This window comes from Penaeus chinensis, chromosome 15, assembly GCF_019202785.1.
Source record: "Penaeus chinensis breed Huanghai No. 1 chromosome 15, ASM1920278v2, whole genome shotgun sequence".
In the NCBI taxonomy this organism is placed as follows: Eukaryota; Metazoa; Arthropoda; class Malacostraca; order Decapoda; family Penaeidae; genus Penaeus; species Penaeus chinensis.
The window spans coordinates 21,373,587-21,391,086 of NC_061833.1; the positions used below are offsets into that span (position 1 = coordinate 21,373,587).

Below are 17,500 nucleotides of genomic sequence, written 5' to 3' on the forward strand. Positions count from 1 at the left end.
GATCGAAATCGGTCAAATACATATATATATATATATATATATATATATATATTTATATATATATGTATATATATGTTTATATATCTGTGTGTGTGTGTGTGTACATATATATATATATATATATATATATATATACATATATATATAGACAGATAGATAATATATTCATGTGTATATATATACATATATATGTGTATGTATAAATATGTGTGGATATATGTATATATATATATATATATATATATTGTATTGTGAAGATGTGTGTGTGTGTGTGTATATATATATGTATATATATCTAAATATATGTATGTGTATATATATATGTATGTGTATATATATGAAAGTGTGTATATGTGTGTATATATGCATATATGTATATATAATGTATATATAAATGTAAATATATATGTATGTATGTATATATATATATGTATGTATATATATGTGTATATATATATGTATATATATGCCTATATGTAAGTATCTATCTGTCTATCTATCTATTTATTTTTCTATTTATAAACGTATATATATAAATATATATATACCCACACAGACACGTACACACACACACACACACACACACACACACACACACACACACACACACACACACACACACACACACACACGAGGGGCGCTCATTTAAGATTTCTCATTATCCACTTCCGCTTCTCCTAGGAGGCTGATATTTCACATCCATAATGATACACATCGTTATAGGTTAAGTGTTGATGCGCGGTCCTTAACTCATACAGGCCTTCTGTAACATCGGTGGAGGTGCAGTAAGGTGTGAAAATGGAACCCGTGGAGTATCGAACAGTGATCAAGTTTTTATACTTGACTGGACGCACACCACGAGAGACGTTTGATGACATGCGAGCAACTTATGGGGAAGATGCTCCATTGATGTTGTTAAATATTGGCATCGGCAGTTATGGTGTGGTCGGAGATCTGTGGAAACGGCTCCTATCCCAGGCGACCCCAGTCTGCGATTTTGAGGACATCACCTATCAGGTAGAGACACAGACAGCCCTTTGAAAGGTCGTCTTTTTACTATTCGTCAGCTAGCCCTATATGTCAAGATTGTTGGGCCTGTGGACAAAGTCATTCATGACCATCTGCATATGCAAAAGTTGTCTGCTCGATGGGTTCCCAGACGACTGACACCTTTCCAGAAGCAGGAACGAGTCCATTGCCCCAAGGAATAGCAGACTAATTATGAATAGTAAAGTTTGGGTCCATCACTATGATCCAGTATCTTAAACCCAGTCAAACAATGGAAGCACTTTGACTCACCATCCCTCAAAAAGGCAAATGTCATACCTTCGGTGGGCCAGGTCATCCTCACAGTCTTTGAGGATCAGCGTGAAGTAGTAACAATGTATTTCCTAGCAGAAGGTACAGGAGCTGACTAGGCTTCACTGCTACAGAAATTGAGGGAGGCTGTCAAAACCAAGAGGCGCGAAATGTTGACTAAAAGTGTTTGCTGCCTACAAGACAAAGCCCTCTTCACAACTCTCACATCGCCCAGATGGAAGCGCGGTCCTGTGGCTACGACTTCCTTCCTCATCCTCCTCATTCTCCTGACCTTCATCTGACTTTCACTTCTTTCCGTCTATGAAGGCATTTTTGAAGGGCAGCCGTTTCCAAGATGATGAGTCACTTCATGACTTTAAACGCCACCTGCGGACTTCTACAAGTAAGGAATCAAGGAAACCTTAAATGAGCGACCTCAGTATGTATGTAAGTGTCTATAAATATATATGTAGATAAATAAATATATATTTATATTTATATACACATATATGTATATATACATGTATATATATATACATTATATACCCACGCTCACGTGTTTGTGTGCATACGTATATGTATGTATGTATAAATATATATATATATATATATATATATATATTATATAAATCTATATGTTATATATACATCTATATATGTTATATACATATAAACACACACACACACACACACACACACACACACACACACACACACACACACACACACACATACACATTTATATATATATATATATATATATATATATATATGAACCGCGTTCATGTTGACAAATGTATAAAAGGTATGAATGAGAATGAATATCTTCACAATACAAGAGATACATCTCTTGTATTGTGAAGATATTCATTCTCATTCATACCTTTTATACATATATATATACATATGTGTGTGTATATATACACATACACACACACACAGACACACAAACACACATATATATATATATATATATATATATATATATATATATATATACATATATATATACATACATATGTGTATATGTATACACATATATACATATATATATACATATACATATATATATAATATATATATATATATATATGCATACATATATATTGAAATTATATTCATATATTTGGAAATAGTGGCGTAAATTAGTTATACAGTTACACATTTTTAAGTTATCTGCAAGTTAAACATATTTGTGCAGTACTGACATTGTTTTGCTTTTGTGATTAACTTGAATTCTTTCAGCATTTCGTATTTCTACAAAAGAATACGATAGTGGTCATATCAAATTGTTTGGGTGTGCAGGTCTTTGAGTGTAGTTTGAGTGTGAGTGTGTGTGTGTGTGTGTGTGTGTGTGTGTGTGTGTGTGTGTGTGTGTGCGTGTGCGTGTGCGTGTGCGTGTGCGTGTGCGTGTGCGTGTGCGTGTGCGTATGAGTATGAGCGTGAGTATGAGTGTGAGTATGAGTATGAGTGTGAATGTAAGTGTAAGTATGAGTATAAGTATGAGTGTGAGCGTGAGTATGAGTATGAGTGTGAGTATGAGTATGAGTGTGAATGCGAGTATGAGTGTGAATGTAAGTATAAGTATGAGTATAAGTATGAGTGTGAGCGTGAGTATGAGTATGAGTGTGAATATAAGTATGAGTGTGAATGCGAGTATGAGTGTGAATGTAAGTATAAATATGAGTATGAGTATAAGTATGAGTGTGAGCGTGAGTATGAGTATGAGTGTGAATGCGAGTATGAGTGTGAATTTAAGTATAAGTATGAGTATGAGTATAAGTATGAATATGAGTGTGAGTATATGTGTATGTGTGTGTTTAAACCTTACGTAACCATAAAGTGATCCTTGTCCTCACCACAGCTACAAAGATACCTTTAAAGAGCACCACATCGCAAGAGTAGATGAAGCCGACAGAGCTGTAAAAGTTTCCCCATTCTTTGATATCCATTCAGAAAAAAAAAAAATCTACTTAAAAAATAATAAATAGTAAAATAAAAATAAATCTACGTGTGCAAAAGATATATAAAAATATCTACATTATTATTTTTTTTTTAATAAAGGCAACACCATAAAATAATGGCGTTTCCCTCTGCTAGTGTGGACATATAAGAATCATTCAAGTGCAGACAATGAATAAGAATATCAAAATTACATTCGTCTAATCTATCGAAAAATAATGCAGCTACATGCGCATTATCTCCGCATGCAAAAATATAGTCTGATGCATATTAGCCATGATTTAATGATGATAACCATTATGCCATGATATATTACATCAGGGATTCACCACAAATGATATATTTACAATATGTATTTTTGTGAAAGAAGTTTTCTCATAATGAGGGAAGGTGAAATAAATTTGGCTTAATACTAGCATTTACTTGTTGATGTAAAAAAAAAAAAAAAAAAAAAAAAAAAAAAAAATATGGACCCGTAATGAAATTAGAGTATGATTATTCTATTCAGTTAAAGCTAATTGGTAAAGTTAAAGTTAAATGCTTATTATCAGGTACAAAATGATATACATTTTAGGTAAAAAAAGGAAATTCTACACACATTAAATTCTACCCTTTCCTCCAGTGCACATTCCTCCCTTAAATCACCGACCTATCCTATCTTCTTCCTCTATCCCTACACCCACTCTTCCCCTATCCCAAAACCCACTTTTTCCATTCCTTTTCCCCATTACGTTTCCCTCCACCCTCCCACCTTCTTACCTCCCCTTTCCGTAGTGGATAGCAGAGAAGATGGAGTTGACGACCTGACTCCACAAGAGGGTCATGATCCCGAAGAAAATACTCCAGAGCCACTGTTCCAGGTTGAGGGCCGAGGTAGAGAAGGCGAGGCCGCCCAGCTGCACGATGACGACCTGGGGGGGGGGGGGGGATTGGAGGTCAGGAGGAGGGAGGAGAGGGAAGGGGAGGGGTGGGGAAGGGAGGGGAGGAAGAGAAGGCGGAATGGATAGAGAGGGAGAGGGAGAGGGAGGGAGAGAGAGAGAGAGAGAGAGAGAGAGAGAGAGAGAAAAGAGAGAGAAAGAGAGAGAGAGAGAGAACGAAAAATGGGTGGGGTGAGGTCGGGTAGAGAGTTAGTGGGGGATAGAGATTAGGTTGATTCGTGGACCTGTTTTGTGACTATTGAAAAGCGTGTCGGTTTGCGACCGAGAGACAATTATCCTGAACAATTAAGACAATGATAACAGTTGTAATCGTGAGTCTATTGTTATCACGAGACACCCGTGAAAACTGACAATTTATCAGGGCTACTCAACTGGCTACTCAACTGGACCTTCTGAGTGTTGTAGTGGGATCCCAGGCTCCAGGAGGAAGAAATATATAATTAAATAAAATGAAGGTCCTGCCTCGACTGACTGTAGCGGTCTATCTTACCTATGTATTTAACTTACTAATGCTGGTTTTATTTTCATGACTGCATGTCAAATATTTATCCGGACCTCTGAATATATTTGTCTAACTGGGCCTTTGCTCATAATAATTGAATAGCTCTGTCCTAAACCATATATATTTTTTTTAAACCAAAACGAACAAAAAAAAACAGAATCAACCCAAGAAAATAAAACAAAAACAAAACAATGAAAATATCCCACCTGAGCACCGAAAGTGACGAACCAGATGCAATAGAAAAGCGGGTTCTTGGTAATGCCTTCGAAGACGTTATGCTCTCCGTGGATCTTCCGGGCGTTGACCTCGTTAAAGAGCGTCATCATAACGAACGTGTTGAAGACAAGCGTGAAGTGTTGCGAGGGAGGTTCGCCCAGTTCTGCGTAGAGGCCGTCTTCGATGTCGACCAGTATGTGACCTGGATGTAAGCAGCGGGTCAGGTGGATTGGTTCTTCGGAATGTGATGAGAGTTATGAGATAGACAGAGGGATGTATAGGCAGATTGCGAGAGAGAGAGAGAGAGAGAGAGAGAGAGAGAGAGAGAGAGAGAGAGAGAGAGAGAGAGAGAGAGAGAGAGAGAGAGAGAGAGAGAGAGCAAGAGAGAGAGAGAGAGAGAGAGAGAGAGAGAGAGAGAGAGAGAGAGAGAGAGAGAGAGAGAGAGAGAGAGAGAGAGAGCAAGATAGAGAGAGAGCAAGAGAGAGAGAGAGAGAGAGAGAGAGAGAGAGAGAGAGAGAGAGAGAGAGAGAGAGAGAGAGAGAGAGAGAGAGAGAGAGAGAGATGGAGAGAAAGAGAGAGAGAGATGGAGAGAGAGAGAGAGAGAGACAGGAAGATGTATAGGCAGATTGTGTGTGTGTGTGTGTGTGTGTGTGTGTGTGTGTGTGTGTAAATATATATATATATATATATATATATATATACAGATAGATAGATGGATATATATATATATGTTATGCCAATATACACTTTTATAGATGCTTATATCATTGAACTGTTAGATTATGAATAGCCGGTGTTTCTACGCTTTGAGACTGAATCACCAAACCGGATCGATCCTCCTGGAATGTTCCGGAATCCACACTGTTCAATCTTTCAGTTCCTCCCGATAACAATACAAGCTAACTGTTTTAAAAGGCGCCGCATGCTTCGTTCCTATTCGTACTCCGGCGAGCTCGAAACGCCGAACGACCGGATCAAAACAGGTTTCACGCTGGCGAACCATGAAAAGTGCAATCTGTTATTGACCATGGCCGTAAAACGATATTGAAAAACGGGATGAATTTGATAAGACGTCGTTTGGGCTGATTTTCGGTTCCCACTTCGACCCATTCCGGTCGATAGCTTTGTTAAGTTATATTAATGACAGACATCAACACGGTAACTCTTGCAACCTCCAGTGTAATTATTAATGAATATAACCTTATGGCAGATCGTCTACCCTTATCAATAAACACCTAAATCAAAACTCCAAACATGCAACATTAAAATAATAACAATAACAATGCATAAAAAATATATGAATAAATAACGCCTCACCGTAAAAGAGCAACAGGAAGATGACGAGGATCATGAACACCGCCTGACCCAGGATGTTCCTCAGCATGACCCCTGACACGAGGGCCTTCGTCCTTCCGTACGGCTTGCGGTGGAGGAGCGAGCGGGAGGGAGGCTCCGTGGCCAAGGCGAGGGAGGCGAGGGTGTCCATGATGAGGTTGACCCACAGCATCTGCACCGTCTGTGGGAAAGGGAGGAGACGAGGGAGTCTGTGAGGTGGGTGGATGGGGTAGGGCGGGGGAATGGGGGAGCGGTAAGGCAACGGAGGAAAGGAATGTGAAAGGGAGAAATGGAGGGAGTGTTAGGAGAATGGATGAGTCAAGGGACGGGAGGGGGGGGGGTGACTGAGAGAGGGAGGGAGTGACTGAGAGAGGGAGGGAGGGAGGGAGAGAGGGGGGGAGGGAGGGAGGGAGAGAGAGAGAGAGAGAGAGAGAGAGAGAGAGAGAGAGAGAGAGAGAGAGAGAGAGAGAGAGAGAGAGAGAGAGTGAGAGAGAGAGAGAGAGAGAGAAGGCACAGACAGACAGAGGCAGAGAGCGGGGAGACAGACACAAACTGACTGATTTATTAATTGATTGACTAACTGACTGATTGCTAACTGACTGACAGCCAGCCAGCCAACCAGCCGCCCAGCCAGACAAACTAGAAGCAGAACAGAAGCAAAAATCCATTAGAACGCTTCCACTCGCCCCTGACGAGCACGAACCCTGTCCTCACGTGTCACAAATCCCCCTCTGTCTATAACTATAAGTAAACCGATAATAGGATCCTTTTATCGGCCACCGTCAAGGTTGTGATTAGGATCGAATTATTGGCGGAGCGGCGAGAAGGACAGAAGGAATTGGATCCTGTGGTAACCTGTTAATTCGTTCAAATATCGGGGTTATGGGCTGAAATATATATAGTTAGAGAGACTGGTATGTAGATAGAGAGATCTAGTTGGATAAATAAAGAGATAAATTGGTTTAGAGGAGGGAGAGAAAAAGAGAAAGAAGATAGGAGTGGATGAAGATGAAAAGGGGAAGAAGGAAGAGAGAGACAGAAGTAGAGACAGACAGAAAGACAAAAGAAAGAAAAGGAGAGAGAGAGGGGGTGGAAGGGAGGGAGAAAGAGAGAGAGAGAGAGAGGGAGAGAGAGAGAGAGAGAGAGAGAGAGAGAGAGAGAGAGAGAGAGAGAGAGAGAGAGAGAGAGAGAGAGAGAGAGAGAGAGAAAGAAAGAAAAGAAAGATAGAATCCTGAAAAAAAACACCGAATCCCTCCCCCTGTACACACATACACACAACTTAATAAACCAACAAACAAACAACACATTCCCCTCCCCTTACCTTCAGCGGCGTATCACTAATGATACATATGCTGACGAAGGCAATAGTGACAGCCACAACGTTGACAGTCAGTTGGAACTGAAGGAATTTGGCGATGGAGTCATAAACGTTTCTTCCCCACATGACAGCCTTGACGATAGAGGTGAAATTGTCGTCAGTTAGAACGATGTCACAGGCTTCCTTGGCGACGTCTGTCCCCGTGATGCCCTATGGAGGAGACGCTCGGTTAAAAGAATGGTTGGATTAAAGTAATAGTTGATGATTAAAGAGCTCATTACATAAAGATTATGATGTGAGAGATGATTGAATAGCTTATTAGAACCCAATCGGCACGTATGACAAGAATACATGCCATGCCCACTGAAATACAAGTTCATTTATTGTATTTGCACATAGATGGCTCTACAAGTGCTTAGTCACCATGAAGTCAGTTATTAGTCCTACTTATCTCAGCTGTTTACCCATTTCCTCGACTTTTGGAAAGGGCCTTATGCATTATTTCATTGTCTTAAATGTTATCGAGATTTTTATAACAAATTAATAATCATAACATCAATAATAACAATAACAGTATCGATATCAACTGTATTAGAAAGAAAACACATTTTCCCGCCAATTCAAGGAATGGGGAAATCAGGATCGGTCACTAGGGCTACTGATAGACTCCTTGCCGGCTGAGCACATGTGGAGCCATCTGTAGGTAACAAAATTCCCCAAAAACAACATAAATCCGGGCCAGTTGGGTTAAGTTAATGAGGTGAGAGAGGATTAAGGAGATACTTAGTTCAAAATTACGATGTGAGATCATTAAAGAGGTTATTAGATTAAGATCATGAGGTGGAAGGTGATTGATTGTTAGTCTAAAATAATGATTTAGATTTTAAGAGTAAGATAACGAGGCAAGAGTGTGATCTTATTAAAGAGGTTATTAGAGTAAGGTAATGATATGAATCACATTTAAAGAGCTGACTGAAGGAAAATAAATATTGTGATGAAAGAGGATTAAAAAGCTGATCAAAACAAGATAACGTGACGTTAGAGAAATTATAAAATTAAGATACTATAATGAGAGTCCATTAAAAAGTTAATCAGTTAAATGAAGATGAATATATGATGATAGATGGCTAAAATATAAAGATAATTTCCTGGTGATAGTCGATTCCAGAGGCAATTCAATTCAGAGACGAAAGCTCAGAAAAAAACAAAAAAACATAAGTGCACCAAGTTAATAACGTTAAATTATGCTGTTCATAATTAAAATGATCTCCGACGACGTTATAAAATACCAAGTGACGAATGAACAATTCAGCTGTTGCACTCTTATTTCAAGTAGATTAATAAATAATTATAACATGTTAATGGTGCTTTCCCACTCTATAAATACGTCTCTGTAACTCGCTTCATAAAAATAGAAGCAACTTAATAACATATGATTATTTGATAGAGACGAGAGGGGCCTTGATAACGTGCCTAGCGGACTGAGGTAAAAATAGTAGATATAGATAGATAGAAATATAGTTAAACGAATAGATGTAGATGTATATAGATTGTGAGTCAGCCATAGAAATGATGAAGGGAGAAGGAAGAGGAATAATGATAATGATGATGGTGATGGTGAAGGTGATGGTGATGGTGACGGTGGTGATGATGGTGACGGTGGTGATGATGGTGACGGTGGTGATGATGGTGACGGTGGTGATGATGGTGACGGTGGTGATGATGGTGACGGTGGTGATGATGGTGAGGATGAGTATGATAAGAAGAAAAGGGTGGAAAATAGCCAATAAAAAGAGTGTAATTCTGTGTGCGTTTGTGTGTGTGTGTTTCCGTACGTATATATGTGTTTCTGCATGTACGTGTTCCCGTGTGTGTGCGTACGTATGTATACACACATAACGACATGAAAAGCACCGGCGCTCACCATAGCGAAGCCGACGTCGGCCATTTTGAGCGCCGGCCCGTCGTTGGTTCCGTCTCCGGTCACCGCCACGACCTGCCTGGTGGGTGTGGCCTTGGAGGCAATCAGGCCCTTCACCAGGATGTACTTGTCCTGCGGCGACGACCTGGCCAGCACGCGGAGACGAGGCCACACCTGGTCGAACATTTCTTGGGAGACCTGTGGGTGGGAGGAAGGGAGTGGGGGAAGGAGGGAAGGGGAAAGGAGGGAGGGAGGGAAGGGAAACAGATAGGAGGGGAGGGAGGGAGGGGAAAAAGATAGAAAGGGAGGGAGGGTAAAAAAAGATTGGATGGGAGGGAGGGAGGGAAAAAAGATAGGAGGGGAGGGAGGGAAAGAGGGCAGGAAGGGGGAAGGAAGGGGGGATGGGGAAAAAATAGGATGGGAGGGAGGAAAGAAGGGAAGGGTATTTGTTAGTTTTTTTTTTTTTTTTTTGGGGGGGGGGGGGAGAAGGAGGGCATAGTGTCATTTGATTTGTAGCTTATTTTTGCTTATTTTGTTATCCATTTTTTGTGCAAATTACTGTATACGCTGTTTTTTTTCTAATTTGCTTTATTTTTCTTTGTTTAAAATAACCCTCACTCCTTCTTCTTTTTTCAATTCATGACGTCATATTTTCGTGCGTACTCCATGCCTAATCCATCAACACACTTTAACACAACAAACAATTGAGGAAAAGGAACCAAAAGCTAACAAACATGGGCAATTTCTTGGAATCAATTGTTATTTCTCCTTAGACTGCTAATTAGACCTCCAAGTTATTATTACTAACGAGTTATTATTACTATCTAATTGATGTTATTTGAATTTCTTAGTATCAACTTATTACTACTGCGTTGTTGATTGGTTGTTAGTGATCTTGGTGTAATTAGTAACAATCGTAGCTAATGGTTATTTTGTAATCGTATATTTTTATGTTGGTTTAAGGTGTGGGGAAATGGATTTCACTTTCTCTTTTTTCTTTCTCTATCTTTCTCTCTTTCTCTCTCTCTCTCTTTCTTTCTTTCTTTCTCTCTCTCTCTCTCTCTCTCTCTCTCTCTCTCTCATCTCTCTCTCTCTCTCGCATTCCCATTCCCATTCCCATTCCCATTCCCATTCCCATTCCCATTCCCATTCCCATTCCCACTTTCACTCTCTCCCTCACCCTGTCCCTTTCCCCTCCCCTCCCTCTCCTCTTTCCCCCTCCCCCTCTCATCCCTCTCATCCATCCCTCTCCCTTCTACCCTTCCCTCCTTCTCCCTATCCCTTCTCTCTCCATCTCCTTGCTCCCTCCCCTTCCCTCTCCTTCCTTCCCCTTTCCTCTCCTTCCCTCCCCTTACCTCCCTTTTCCTCCCCTTCCCTCTCCTTCCCTCTCCTTCCCTCCCCTTACCTCCATATTCCTCCCCTTCCCTCTCCTTCCCTCTCCTACTCTCCCCTTCCCTCCCCTTCCCTCCCCTTCCCTCCCCATCCCTCCCTATCCCTCCCCTTCCCTCCCCATCCCTCCCCTTCCCTCCCCTCCCTTTTCCTTCCCTCCTCTTTGGTAATGACCTTGATGTCAGAACTATAAAATTAATATATAATATTAGGATTAATACCAGTGTTTGATATCATGCTGGAACTGGATCTTACCAGGGTTAATGTAGTGAATTAAGAATTTAGTTTGTAAGATCGAAACATTCCTAAGAACATGATATTCGCACGAGAACACATAATGTATTTATGCACTGTCTCGATTTTGTAGGGATAGTACAACACACGCAAGCAAGGGTACACAGCTACACATACGGAGACATACGCTGTATTTATGTTATGCCTCGTATATATAGGGCCGCATGCAGACACAGACAGACGCACGCACTCAAAACAAACATACGCTCACTGTTTATGTGTTCCATATTGACACATATAAACGCGTGTCCCGTTTAAACATTAACAAAACAAGCAAGAACACATCCAATGACCCGCATACACGCAAAAGCACACAAACATTCCTTCGCCTTCATTTCCTCCATCCCTCACTCCTCTTCTCTTGCTCTCACTCTTCTTACCTCTTTTCCTCTCCCCTCCTCCACTTCCTTCCTTCTTTCCCTCCTTCACCCTATCCCTCGCCGTCCTCGGCCTCTTCCACACTCCAACCCTTTCCTCCCTATGTCCTATGTTCATTCCTTTGTTCCCTCAACCTCCTCCCTACCCGTATTTCCCTCCCTCCCTCCTTCCTTCCCTCCCCCTCCCTCAACCTCCTCCTTACCCGTATTTTTCCTCCCTCCCTCCTTCCTTCCCTCCCCCTCCCTCACTCCTTCCCTCCCTCCTCCCCTCCCCATCCTCCTCACCCTCCCTTCTTCCCCCACCCTTATCCCCCCCTTCCTTCCCCAAACCCCCCACCCGCCCCTCCACCTCTCCATCTCTCCACCTTCCTCCGAAACCCTTACCTCGCCTTTCTCGTCCCGGATCTTCTGGTTGAACTCCTTGCTATCTAAGACGAAGCCGGTGTCATTGGCAGCGAGAATGCCGCATTTGGTGGCGATCGAACGCGCTGTGTTGATGTTGTCTCCGGTGACCATTCGGACGGTGATGCCCGCTCGCTGGCACAGGTGGATCGCTTCGGGCACCTGCGGGGGGGGACCGGGCTGGTGAGTGGGGTGTAAGGGGTGAGGGAGCTGATGAATGAATGAGGGGGTGAGGTAGCTGAAGAGGGAGTGGAGTGAGTGAGTTCATGAGGCAGAGAGGGAGTTGACGAGGGAGTGAGGGAGTTAATGAAGAAGTGAGGGAGGTAATGAGGCAGAGAGGGAGTTAATGAGGGAGTGAGAGAGCTGATGAGGGAGTGAGGGTGTTTATGAGGGAGTGAGGGAGTTTATGAGGGAGTGAGGGAGTTGATGAGGGAGTGAGGGAGTTGATGAGGGAGTGAGGGAGTTGATGAAGGAGTGAGGGTTTGGAGTTGCGAGTTGAGAGGAGGGGTGATGGGGCTTTGCGCGCGTTTGTGTGTATGGGGGGGAGGGGGGTGATGGAGGAGTTGGTGGGAGTTGGAGTGGGATTTTGCTAGATAGATACTGGAAGTGGAGTGAGGTTTAGAGAAGTAAATGTATGGTGTTTTTTCTGGGTTCCACTGAAGAGGTTTTGAGGGAGAAAACTTTTTTATCACTTTTTCATCAAATCTAAATTCATCTGTCGTTCGTCATTATTACCATAACCTCTAATTAACAATTACCACTTACATATCCAACTTCATGGCAACACTACGATACACCAAAACATATCATCCCTACAATTACCACATAACAAGCTAGATTTACTGATAATGAGACAACAGTTTCGAAATCCTCCTGGATTTCGAAACTGATGTCTCATTATCAAGTAGTGTGTTTTGTTTCTATCATAGTATCAACACGGTAGAGTGGTTATCATATATATATATATATATATGTATATATGTATGCACACACACACACACACACACACACACACACACACACACACACACACACACACACACACACACACACACACACGCACACACATATATATACATATATTATATATATATATGCATATATGATATATATATACATATATTCTCTTATAAATATACATATATACCACACTACACCCACTCTTCTGATCCGACAAACCCGCCGATTTCTTCCACGGCTACTTGGCCACACGCACTATATTCCAACAAAACCCGCCCTTTTTTTTCTTTTCTTTTTTCACAGCTGTTTGACCTCACCTCTGGCCTGACCGGGTCTTCCACGCCCTAAAATAGCCAGTAAGGTCAAATTGGTCACGGTGTCATCCATGTCGTCCCAGTTAGGCGGAGAACTGCCGATCTCTACCTGTGGGGAAAACCAGGAGAGAGATTATTTGGCTATTTTGTCGGTATTTTCCTTGTTGTGATTGTTGGTGGTTCGTGATAATGGCCGTGACGAGGACGATAAGGGTAATTCTTATTTGAGTAATAGTAAAGATAGTGGTGATAATAACGATGGTATTATGATGGTCATTAGTATTATTAGAGTCATTATTAGCATCTTCATTGTTACTACTACCACTACTATTAGTGTTATTGTTACTATTGTTCATACCATTACTGTCGTTGTTATCATTATTAGCACTATCATCATCAATCATTATCATTATCATCAACATTATCAGTATCATTATTAGCACTATCACCATCATCATCATCAGTATCATTATCAACATTAATAGCATCATTATTAGCACTATCACTATCGTCATCATCAGTATCATTATCATCATTATCATCATCATTATTAGCACCATCACTATCATCATTATCATTATCATAAACATTGTCAGTATCATCATTACCACTATCATCACATCACCACCACCAATATCACCACCACCATCACCACTATCATCACAATCATCATCATCACCACCACCATCACCACTATCATCACCACAATCATCATCATCATCACCACCACTATCACTATCACCATCACCACCACCACCATCCTTCCGGCCTGACCTGACTGAGCTCGGCGTGGTAGGGCACGAAGTCCTTGTAGGCGAGACCGATCGTCCTCAGCCCTTCGGACGCCAAGCGATCGATGACGTCAACCTCGATCTTCTTCTGGTCTTCGACGGAGAGCGTCTCGACTTCGCCCTTCTCGTTCAGGACGTAAGCGCACCTGTTGGGTTGGCAGGCTGTAGGTGAGTGGCTGTAGGGTGGTTGCGTGGGTGGGTTTGTGGGTTTGTAGGGTGGGTCGGTGGTGTGTGTGGGTGTTTGTGTGTGTGGAGGGGGGAGTGTGGGTGTTTGTATGTGCGTGTATGAGGAGTGGGGTTATATGTGTGTATGTGGGGGTGGGGGGTATGTGGGTGTTTGTATGTGTGTGGGTGTGGAGTGGGGTTGTATATGTGTATGTGTGTGTGAATTTTTATGTGGGTGTGTTTGCGTGTGTATGTTGTATTTCACGTTATTTCATTTTTATATCTCCGTTGAAGGTGAGTTGATATATCCCTCTCTCATTTCACTCACCAATTCCTTCTCTTACCCATTAATCTATCTACGCACCCTAAATTACACTTATCCTCGCTTTTCTATCCATCTCCAAATCCACCCATTCCTCACACTCAAAACACACCCAAGAAAACAAAACGCACAAAAAACAGCCGAGAAAAAAGCCTACTCACTTCTTCACCACGATCTCTGACGCCCCTTTGGTGAAGAGCCTGAAGCCGCCGACCCCGAGGGAGATCACCGTGGACATGGACTTCCTCGCCGAGTTGAAAGTGTACACCTTGACGAACTTCTCCTCCGGGTAGTGGTTGCGAATCGTCTGGTAGTTCTTGCCCAGCTCGCCCACGAAACCCAGCAGGGCGCACTCCGTCTTGTTGCCGATCTGCTTGGGGAGGTCGCCGGGCACTTCGGAGGGAACAACCTTCGACGTGTAGTTGGTGTTGACGCTGATCCCGAGGACCAGGAGCTCGGCGAGGTTGGCGGGAAGGACTTCGTAGGTCGGGAGCGCTCTGGGCGGAAGAGAAAGGGGATTTGTGAACGTTTATTTACGCTTCTGACTTTTTTAGGTCTTTGCTGACATAGTGTTGACATGGCGGTATGCCTTTGCTCTTTATAGATACAGATTATCACGCATATGTACTGTTGATGGATAGATGAATGGCTGAACACACACACACACACACACACACACACACACACACACACACACACACACACACACACACACACACACATACAGATAAACACGGAGATAAACAGACTAATCAGACAATATACAAAGGCACACATATGCTTACTTATACGTCTGGCCCCCTATGTGCGCCGCCACGACCGTCATGCGGTTGGTCGTGAGAGTCCCCGTCTTGTCGGAGCAGATCGTGGTCGCGTTGCCCATGGTCTCGCAGGCGTCCAGGTGCCTCACCAGGTTGTTGTCCTTCATCATTTTCTGAGGTAGGAGGAGGGGGGGGTTGGAATCGATTGGAGTGCTTGATTGGTTAGTTGTTGAAGTTTTCATCATCGTTAGAGAAGGCAGAGTTAAAGTATGGCAAAATTGGTCTTATCGTGGGTCTCACTCTTTCTCTTTCTCTTTATTTTTCTCTTTCTCTTTCTCTTTCTCATTCTCTCTCTCTCTCTCTCTCTCTCTCTCTCTCTCTCTCTCTCTCTCTCTCTCTCTCTCTCTCTCTCTCTCTTTCTCTCTTTCTCTCTCTCTCTCTCTCTCTCATCATATCATATTATAGTATTTTTAATGTCCCTTCATTCTGTCACCCATTGATCTTTTTCTTCTGTTCACTTTTTTCCTCTCGCTCTGACAAAGAGATCGTCCTCCCACTCACCTTCCCGCCCTACCCCCTCACCCTCCTCAACCCTCTCACTCATACCCCCCCACACTCTCCCTGACTCTCCCTGACTCTCCCTGACTTTCCCTGACTCTCCTTATCCTCTTTACCCTCCTTGACTCTCTCACTCTTACGGATCGTCCTCTCACTCACCTTCCTCAATCCTCTCACCCATGTCCCCCTTCACCTTCCCCGACCCCCCTTCACCCACCCCCTTCCCCCTCCCCTACCCCTTTCACCCACCCCCTTCCCCCTCCCCTACCCCTTTCACCCACACCCTTCCCCCTCCCCTACCCCTTTCACCCACCCCCTTCCCCCTCCCCTACCCACTCACCCTGACAGAGAAGGCGAGCGAGATGGTGACGGCGAGCGGCAGGCCCTCAGGCACGGCCACCACCAGCACCGTGACGCCGATGATGAAGTGGTGGACGAAGGTGTTCATGTGGCGGATGCTGAAGGGGAGACCGTCCATCACGTAGGTCTTGACGCTGAATTTCACGACCAGGATGATGATGGTCAGGATTGCGATGGCTGAGCCTGTTGGTGGGGGTGGGGGGGGTAGGAGGAAGAAAAGATGGTTGAGAAAAGAGGGAGGAAGGAGGAAGGGAGGGGAAGAGGAAGAAGGAGGAGAAATGGTTGAGGAGAGAGGGAGGAAGGAGGAAGAAGGAGGAAGAGGAAGAAGGAGGAGAAATAGTTGAGGAGAGAGGGAGGAAGGAGAAGGAAGAGGAAGAATGAGAATGGATGGTTGGTGAGGAAGGGAGGAAGAGGAAGATGAGGAAGGGAAGGATATGAGGGAGGAGGAAGTATTGGAAAGGATTAATAAGAGAGGGAGAAGGAGGACGAGAAGATGGAGGAGGAAGAGGGAGGAAGGGAGGAGAGGAAGGAAGAGGGAGGAAGAGACCGAAGGAAGGGAGGTGAGGGAGGAGAAGGAGAAGGGGGAGTAAGAGAGGAGGAGGAGATGGAGGTGAGGGGGAGAAAGAGACGGGAGAAAATAGGAGAAGAAAGGGGTGTAGAGAAAACAGAATTATAGGAAGAGGGATGGGATGTGAGGACGAGAAAGCGGAGGAGGGAGAGGACGAGGTAAGGACGAGGACCAGAAGAAGAAGAAGAAGAAGAAGAAGCGAAAGAAGAAGGAGGAGAAAGAAGACACGAAGAAAAAGGCAAAGGAACAGGCAAGTTAGCAGAAATGAGAGAAAGATAAAGACAGGAAGGAAAAGGGAGATACACATTATGAAGAAGAGAGAGAAGAGAAGAAGAGGAAAACGAAAAGAGGAAAGGGATAAATATCAAATTAACAAATGAAAACGACACCCAATCATCAACTCATCACACTCCAATGAAAATTCCAGAGTGAAAAACAACCATAGCTGCTATTCAATCGTAACAAACAAACTTTCTTCAAGCAATATATCACTGGACGTAACTGCAAATTAGAATTGATTTCGACACTGGTATGTATCAAGGTTAAAGGCATTAAAGACACTTTAATGATAATGAGAAAAGCAATGATGATGATTATACGCGATAAAGCACCTTCGCATTTCTTGCTTGCATAAGCCTTTCGTAACCATGGCAACCTGCACGAGGCCCAGACTACACAGCATAACCAATGCAAAACGATATTCATTATGTCACTGAAACCTATCATGCTAATGCTGGAGAGATGTTTA

The 17,500-nt window shown here is 43.0% G+C and overlaps 1 protein-coding gene across 1 annotated transcript in view; it reads right to left on the bottom strand.

Annotated features, from left to right (window-relative positions):
* The window catches only part of LOC125032780 (plasma membrane calcium-transporting ATPase 2-like), a 75,338-nt gene that overhangs the window by 7,646 nt on the left and 50,192 nt on the right, over nt 1-17,500 (bottom strand). The window contains 12 exon segments of the mRNA XM_047624132.1: nt 4,021-4,172; nt 4,908-5,119; nt 6,235-6,433; nt 7,574-7,780; nt 9,495-9,689; nt 11,936-12,115; nt 13,231-13,257; nt 13,259-13,336; nt 14,002-14,164; nt 14,667-15,002; nt 15,291-15,439; nt 16,165-16,367. Of these exon segments, the coding sequence (XP_047480088.1) occupies nt 4,021-4,172; nt 4,908-5,119; nt 6,235-6,433; nt 7,574-7,780; nt 9,495-9,689; nt 11,936-12,115; nt 13,231-13,257; nt 13,259-13,336; nt 14,002-14,164; nt 14,667-15,002; nt 15,291-15,439; nt 16,165-16,367 (2,101 nt within the window).